Below are 8,791 nucleotides of genomic sequence, written 5' to 3'. Positions count from 1 at the left end.
GGTGGCTGGTCCCACACATGAACATGGACACATGCTGGACCTGGTTCTCTCTCACGGCTTGTCTGTGAACGACCTGGAACTATATGATAATATGATTTCTGACCATAGGTCTGTTTTATTTGATGTTGGTTTGTCCTGTGCTCCAGTTAAATCCTGCGCTCCTGCCCAGCGACGTAGAGTTTTTAACCCTTTTTCTGCTGGTCAGTTCTCTGCTGCCTTTGAACAGCTCTGTGCTCCCTCTGGCTCTGCTGTTGACACCGAACAGCCGAGCTCCTGGTTTGACTCCAACTGTCAAACCATTTTGAACTGTGTAGCTCCATCTAAACTGGTGCAGCCTAAAGCCAGATCTGAACCCTGGTTTAATGAAAAAACTATTGCAGCCAGACAGGAGTGCCGCAGAGTTGAACGGAGATAGAAGGATAAACTGGAGGTTTCATTTTACATTTTAAAGGACTGTCAGTACCAGAACACTGTTAAAGAGGCCAAAAAACAACACTTGACAGATATTATTGTGTCCAGTCATAATAATCCACGTGTCCTTTTTAAAACTATTGACTCTGTCCTGAAGGCCCCACAACCTGTCTGTCTGGAAGCCTCTACTGAACTTTGTAATGAGATTCTTTTATTTGTTTTTAAAAGTTTAAATGGTCTTGCTCCATCCTACCTCTCTGAGCTGCTTCACCCATACTCTCCTGCTCGGTGCTTCAGATCAGCTGATCAGCTGCTCCTGGAGGTGCCGAGGTCTAAGCGGAGGCTCAGAGGGGACAGAGCTTTTTCTGTTGCTGCTCCAAGACTGTGGAACGATCTCCCTCTTCCATCAGACGAGCTCCTTCACTGTCCAGTTTTAAAACTCTTTTAAAAACACATTTTTACTCCCTGGCTTTTAGCACACACTGAATTTGATCTGCACAGTTTTTATTATTTTTATTGATCTTAATGTTTTAACAACTGTTTTTATGTGTTTAAATGTTCTTGATTTTATATGTACAGCACTTTGTGGCAGCTGTGGTTGTTTTAAAGGGCTTTATAAATAAAGTATTATTATTATTATTTATTCCAGAACTCATGTCAGTCAGTTTTCCTGCAGGATGACACTAGCAGAACAACTTCTATACAAAGCTTCAGTCACCAGTTGGTAACATAATCTCACCCTGTTGTTTCTTTACAAATACAAATAAACAAATTATATATTTTTTTGTTTCAACTGGATCTCCTTTAGCTTATTTTCTGAATGTATGTGCATGTGTGCATGTTTCATTTCCCTTTTCTAAAACCAGCTGGATTTTGGTGACACCGTCTGCTCCACTAACCCGTCCCCCCTTGGTCTCGTCTGGTGACTTTGGCTGTCACTCTGGTCCCAGTAGTAGAAAAAGTAATTGTGAGGAGGTCTGATGTTACACCCTCCTTCCTCGTCCTCCTGAGGCTTGTTCAGGTCGGCTGATGTGGGCGTCTGACTCACAGACAGACGGGTCCTTCGTTTTCACTTCATGTCCTTGTCTTCTCTTTTCTGACAAGATTCAGGGCTGATGATTTCTGAGTTCATGGGCAAAACCACCAGAGTTGGCCCTTCAGGTCCCATAATCTGGATTGTGGGTGCTTGGTTTTGAGGCTTGCGTCCATCTTGGCCAGATGGTTAGGTTCTCTTCCTTCCTGCTGGACTTTCACCCTTTTCCACTGTGTTGAGTCTTAACATGAAAGGACGTGACATCTGAGCTCACTGAATTTGAGCTTCTCCAACTTCTCCAACCCTAATCCTCCACCATCTGTCCTTCCTGGTTCTTTTCCTTTCTTTTTCAAAGGGGAAACTCAAATACGGTGTTTTTTGTTTATTGCTGGAACAACTTGGCACACTGCAGTAACAACGTCTTGATGACTGTGTCATGCTGGTTAGATGAGCTGCTGCTGAGAAAGATGGACACAAGCAGAAAGTAAAAAGAGAAATTATTAATCATCAGAACATGGAAATGCTCTGACATATAGTTTTTAATTCAATATTTAAAATGCTATTCTAAACAACAGTGTTGGAAGATGTCAGAGATTTTACATTAATAGATAAAGATAAACATTTTAATGTTACAGCACTGACAGCAGCAGCAGTGTAGAGTTTAGCTACCTGTTAGCTGCTAGCTTACTTTACAATCAGAGGCTGTTTCCTTACACAGTTACAGAATGGTAAATTGATAATGATGGATAACGTCACCACAGCTAACTAGCACATAAATACAGTTTTTATTAACCTTACCTTGTGCTATATCTTGTAATTTAATCTCTATAAATAAAGGTTGAAGGAATGAAATTCAGTGAAATTTACAGACAGGTCTCCCGAGGGAGAACAGACCCGGAAGTGCTGATCCACTGCATCAAGTCAGAACGGAAGTTGTCTGACGTCATGTGAAAAGGGCCTATTAAAATAGATCCATTCAAGTTCAGAACCCCACAGAGACTTCACAGAGCCTCAGAGGACCTTACTGGGCCTCACAGGAACCTCAAAGAGCCTCTGAAGACCCTAATGGGCCTCACAGAGCCTCAGAAGATGCTTCTGGATCTCACAGGGACCTCACAGACCTTCAGATGACTGTACTAGGCCTCAGAGGACCTAGAGTTTCCCCCTGCAGTTAGCTGGTTAGATTGCTTAAAGCTGATTGGTTCAGTGTTGAAATGTTTTTCATCTGTCTGTCTGATTCTCCTCTTTGATTGGTCCCTTACAGCTGCCGGTGTCGGGGAACCTGCTGGACGTGCATGGAGGGATGTCCACACCCACCGTTGTGGTTAGCAACAGCTGTCCGGCTGACCTGCATGTTGTGAAGAGAGAGCAGAGCGGTAAGAGACGTTCCAGACCCCAGATGGGCTTTATAGTGTTCGACACGGACCTTCAGCCAATCACAGGAGTCGCTCCTTCATTAGACCGTCTGATTGGCTGAAGCTGTGACAGACAGGAAACATGGTGCACCAGTGTGTCCCTAAAAACTTGACTAAACGGAAGGACAGAAAATGTTTCAGGTCTGTAGATCTTCAGCAGATGAACAGGTTCTGAAAGACGTGAACCAGAACCTGAGGATCCATCATCTTTCAGCTGATCATTCAGCTAACAGCTCTTTGAGAATCAGCTGTCGGAGCTAAAATTAAACTTGATATCTTTGGGGTTTTCATGGGTTCAGGAACCGCTTGTGTTTCTGTGACTGAAGAGACTGAAGGTTTCCACTTGGTTCACTCATTTCTGGCTCCACAGAACTCGAGTTTAGGAACCTTTTTCTATCTGAATGAGAACAGAATTCAACCATTCATCTGGAGACGTTCAGGTCCGACTGCTGAAACTGAGAAGAAGGCAGCCGAAGTTCACAAAAACACTCTGCAGTACCTTCAGGAAGTCTGGAGACCTGTTGATCCAGAACTGCTTTTAACAGTTTATAGGAATGTTTGGGTCATTGCACAGAAAATATAAAGGCAGGGGTTCTGGATCAGGTGTTCGATAAAGAGTTCTGGATCAAGAGTTCTAGATCAGGTGTTTTAGAACAAGAGTCCTGGACGAGGAGATCTGTTGCAGGGGTTCTCATTCAGAAGTTCTGCATCAAGTTTTGAATCAGGAGGTCTGTATCAAACATTCTGGATCAGGATGTTTGATACAGACCTGTCTTTCAGTTAGAAAAGCAAAGTCTTCTTGATTGTGTCTCTGATGTTTAGTAGCAGTACTGTAGTCCGAGTCTGGAGGGTCCAAGTCCATGGGACTGAGTCCTTCAGGAACTGACCGTGAAAGTTACAGTTCTACAGCAAAGGGGTCAAGTGTTCTTGTAAACTGAACAGAATCTGGACCAAGAACACAACTAGCTTTATTCTGACTGTCTTTGTTCTTCTCAATGTTCATTTTGAATTTAAAAAGGGTTGTAAACTCAATCATCCAGGTAGGTAACAACAAAAAAGGTTAAGTCATTTCATCTGGACCAGTTTTTTTAAGTGAGAAACGTTTCGTCTTCCATCCTGAGGACTTCTTCAGTCTGCAACCTGTCAACCAGATCTGTCCCATACGTAGACTTCACTGCTGTGTTTCAAGCCAAACTCCTGTTGGAATCTCAGAAGTAGACTTCTTTTGAACCACTTTGGCCTTGGTGTCCTGAGGCTGTTTCTGTGAGTAGCAAGTGGTCATCTGGCCTAAAACATTAGTTTGTTGTACGTGATGATTGATAAGCCTTCCTCTGAGATTCCAAAATGGGTGGTTGTCTAGAAACACAGCAGCGAAGGCTAATTGTGGGACAGATCTGGTTGGCAGGCCGTAGACTGATGAAGTTCTCTGGATGGAGGACGAAACGTTTCTCAAAGAAACTGGTCCAGATGACATGATTTAACCTTTTTTGTTGTTCTTTTTCAATGTTCTTGTTGTTTTTCATGGTTCTTGCTGATGTTCATTTTATTTGTAAGATTAAGTTTTTTTTTTTTTGGTCATTCACACCACATGTGATGCATGTGGTGGAATATCCTGATGCATGCTCAATAATCCAGGTAGAAAAATGTTGGTTACGTACTGTAACCCCAGATTCTATGAGTATAGGTGTAGCCCTTTAAGGCTATCGCTAGTAGAGGATGACACATGAGTGGATTTTCACTCCTGTCCTGGTCCCACAGAAGAAATCCTGTCCTGTCCCAATCCTGGTCCGGAGTAAAAAATTAATCCTGTCCTGTCCCACTCCTGGTAACACGACTCCTGCTCCTGTTTTTCATTTATTTTTTAGGAAATACATTGAATTTGATTTGATCTTCTACCCATTCCTGTTTAAATTACTTTGTGTTGTGCAGTTTTATTTCAGAAGATATGTCAACAGGAACAATTCATCTGTGGTGAAATAGAGACATTTATTTCCTTAATCCAAACAAAAACCTTCACTAAATGTCATAAAACAAATAATCCATGGTCTGTAGTCCATATAATGTTTCTACGGAGGATCAGCTGATGAGTCTGTTTCTGGCTCTTTTGAAGGTCAGTTCCAGTAAAAACAACAAATCTAAACCAGTCCATGGGTCACACCATGTCTACCTTAGATGAAAGAACCCAAACATAACAAGTTGCATTTTACTAATTTATTGAACAATTGTTTCCTTTAAACAGTGACATCACTGTCATGTTTTAAATTGTTTAAACAAACAACAAATAAAAATAAAAATAATGTACCAAGCAGAGAAGTCAACAAATAAAAATGTTTAAAGGCGTTATTATACACTGGACGACGTCCTCCAGAAGTTCAGTGTGTGTGGTCGAGGTAACGAGCTCGTTTGGGTGAAGCATGATGTCGTGCATCTTCCCAGACTTCAGAGCTTCATTTACAGACTGGACCATTGCAGGTCTGGTGTTCCACCTCATCTCTCCACAGCTGGACCAGTCCAGAGCCTTGTGGAACCTGAAAGTGACAGAAGACGTGCACGAGTCAACATAGTGTCACAGTGACTACAAATTACAATCTGTTGGTCTTTCTTTTGGAAATAAATATTTTATCAAAAACAAGAGATTTACAATTGAAACTAAGTCAAGAAAATGTGACATTTGAAATTATAAATTACAGAAGCTCAATGTTTATTTATTTATTTCACTTATCATATTTTATAATTATTTAATGAGCCTCACCAGGCAGAGATTACAAGATGTTCTGTATCTTACCTGCTCTGTTGAAGTGTGGGACAAGGGTCTTTGTGTCCAAAGCTGTTTAACAGTTTGCTTCCAGAGCTAACAGCTTCCTGTGTTGGGTAGAAAAATTAAATTAAATTAAAGACAAACAAAAAGCTTAGTGCTACTTCTTGTGCCATGCTTTATAAAACAGTTATTGAATAAAGGATTTACTTATGTAGGTAAACATAGATGTTTTAAACCTGTTAAAATACACCAGAATGCAGGAAACAGCAGCTACTTTATTCAAAAAGTTATGGGGAGGACCCACAGACCTCGCACCAATATGTCCCCCCCACAATAACAGTTATTATAATTTATATGTAACCAGCCTTTCATATAAAAACTGGGATATTTTTACCGGAGAATGCGTGCACTTTAACCAGGAAGAGTTCAGGAGTTTTTTTACATTACAAGCAGCAACAGATAATGAAGATTTTAAACTAAAAACCCACATAACAAAGCAGAACATAATTTTTAAATTGAAAGGGACAAGGTGGAGAAAAATGTGCTGTTTGAGTTTATTTACTGACGGTAAACAAAGCAGCTCCTCACAGCTGAGACTAAAGTTTAAAGCAGCACAGCACCAACACAACTCTCATGAAGTTCAGGTTATTTGACACTTTCCTGCCTGTTCTGTGAGTTTAATAGACACTTACTTCTTACTTTGAGTTGAAAACTGTTTTCAGTTACTCTGTACCACTTCACTGATGCTCCTCCTCCCCCTCGCTGCTCCTCCTCCCCCTCGCTGCTCTTCCTCCCCCTCGCTGCTCCTCCTCCCCCTCGCGGTGAAAAGCTACGGATCGAACACTTGACTCCTGGGAAATGTAGTCCTTTTGACTTGTGTTAAAGTGAAGGCTTACTGAAAGAAAACTACAAAATAGCTGCGCCCGTGTTTTATTTTTTTATTTTTTATTTTTTTTCATTTTCATTTTTGGTTATTGGTCGGTTCCTGGGGCAGCACGGTGGTGCAGCTGGTAGAGCTGCTGCCTCTCAGCGAGCAGGTCCTTGGTTCAAACCCCGGTCCAGGGGCCTTTCTGGGTGGAGTTTACATGTTCTCTCCGTGCATGCGTGGGTTTTCTCCGGGTACTCCAGTTTCCTCCCACAGACCAAAAACATGCATGTTAGACTGATTGGTAACTCTAAATTGTCCCTAGGTGTGGGTGAGAGAGTGAATGGTTGTTTGTCTCGTTTGTCTCTATGTGTCCCTGTGATGGACTTGCGACCTGTCCAGGGTGTACCCCGCCCCTCGCACAGTGATTGCTGGACATTGGCACCAGCGACCCCCGTGACCCAAAATGGAATAAACGGGTAAAGATAATGGATGGATGGGTCGGTTCCCGCGCCTGTCTGCTCCCGTTAGCTTTCAGTCCGGTCACGTCCCGTTCACGTGAGTTATAATGAGGTTGACTCCGGTCCCGCCGTAATTCGGCCAGAATCACGTGACTGGCGGTACTCCCGAAAAAATGTCATTCTCTAGGGCTCATCACACATCCCTGAGGGGAGCCAGGGCTGAGGGTTATGGTGGAGGAGGAGAAGATGTGGAGCCTCACAAACTGAGGTCTGTTTGTTAAGAAGTCTAGGACCCAGTTGCAAATGGAGGGGCTTAGTCCTAGTGTGAGTAGTTTGTCCATCAGGGTTTGGGGGATCATGGTGTTGAAGGCAGACGTGAAGTCCACAAAGATCATACGGACGTAGGAGTCCTTCTGCTCCAGGTGGGTGAGAGCAGTGTGGACCACAGAGGAGATGGTGTCTTCTGTAGATCGATTCTCACGGTATGCATACTGATGAGGGTCCTCGCTGATGTTGATGGTTGTTTTGATGTGAGTCATGACCAGTCTTTCGAAGCATTTAGTGAATATCGGGGTGAGGGCCACTGGCCGATAGTCATTCAGACCAGTCACTGTAGAGCTTTTTGGGACTGGGATGATGGTGGCAGTCTTCAGGCAGGTGGGAACTGTTGCCAGGTTGAGCGAGGAGTTAAAGATGTTGGCCAGCACCTCGCAGAGCTGATAGGCATAGTTTCTCAGCACCTTCCCTGTGATGTTGTCTGGACCAGTTGCTTTGTGAGGATTAGTCCTCCTGAAAGTACTCCTTACTTCAGCAGAGGTCACGCTGAGGAACAACTCTTCCGGTGGTGAGGTGAGTCTGGTGCTGGGTAGTCTGTTCAGGTCTTCAAAGCGTGCATAGAACTTCTCGATGGCATCAGGCAGTGATGGGTCTCTAGGACGTTGTTCACTCCAGCTTTTATAATCTTACACTTAATGCCCCTCCACATGCTCCGAGGTTCTTGTGAGGTGAATTGACCCTTGATCCTCTGTGCATATGTGGTCCTGGCCCTCTTAATACCAGCAACCAGCTCTTTCCTTGTCCTACTCAGCTCCTATGAGTTACCAGACCTGAAGGCAGTGTTCCTGGCTTCCAGCAGGGTACGCACCTCTGCATTCAGCCAGGGATTCTGGTTGGGGTAGCTGTTAACATTTCTGATTGCGGTGACGTCATCAGCACACTTGCTAAAATATCCAAGGACCGAGGATGTGTATTCCTCGATGTTTAGTTTTTATGGTTCTTGCTGATGTTCTTGTTATTTTTAATGTTCTTGCTGATGTTCTTGCTCTTATAGATGTGGAGACCAAAGCACTGATAAAGGAGAGACAAAAGAAGGACAACCACAACCTGAGTAAGTGCCAGAAATTCAGTCCACAGCTGCTAAAACTCTGGTGAAACATTCCCTGTAGTCTTGACAAAACACCATAGAAACAACACCAGGTCCAGTCTATAATTAAACTTTCTTCATAGTTAGAAGAACAACAGATCATTCCAGTTGTTCTGTCTGGACACAGAGCTGTAGAGCTCCAGGTGTTTTCTGGTTTAAAAAGGTTGACCTTCTGACTGTAGCTGTTTTCAGAAGTACCAACACATTTAAACATTGTTCTGTCTTTCAGTCGAGAGGAGGAGACGCTTCAACATTAACGACCGCATTAAAGAACTTGGAGTGCTGATTCCCAAGTCCTCCGACCCGTTCGTACTACACCTGCACTACCATTGTTACTACGCCTGTTCTAACACTGATACTACACCTGTACTACCGCTGACACTACACCTGTACTACCGCTGACACTACACCTGTACTACCGCTGA

At 43.2% G+C, this 8,791-nt stretch overlaps 1 protein-coding gene across 1 annotated transcript in view; it reads left to right on the top strand.

Annotated features, from left to right (window-relative positions):
• The window catches only part of LOC119417403 (transcription factor E3), a gene marked incomplete in the record, with an annotated part of 18,752 nt that overhangs the window by 7,921 nt on the left and 2,040 nt on the right, over positions 1 to 8,791 (top strand). The window contains 3 exon segments of the mRNA XM_037684605.1: positions 2,709 to 2,820; positions 8,274 to 8,330; positions 8,596 to 8,671. Of these exon segments, the coding sequence (XP_037540533.1) occupies positions 2,709 to 2,820; positions 8,274 to 8,330; positions 8,596 to 8,671 (245 nt within the window).

The sequence above is a fragment of the Nematolebias whitei genome, chromosome 11 (genome assembly GCF_014905685.2).
Source record: "Nematolebias whitei isolate Nwh7 chromosome 11, NemWhi1, whole genome shotgun sequence".
Classification (NCBI taxonomy): domain Eukaryota; kingdom Metazoa; phylum Chordata; class Actinopteri; order Cyprinodontiformes; family Rivulidae; genus Nematolebias; species Nematolebias whitei.
The sequence above is the reverse complement of the archived record's forward strand: the minus strand, read 5'-3'. Positions and strand labels throughout refer to the sequence as shown.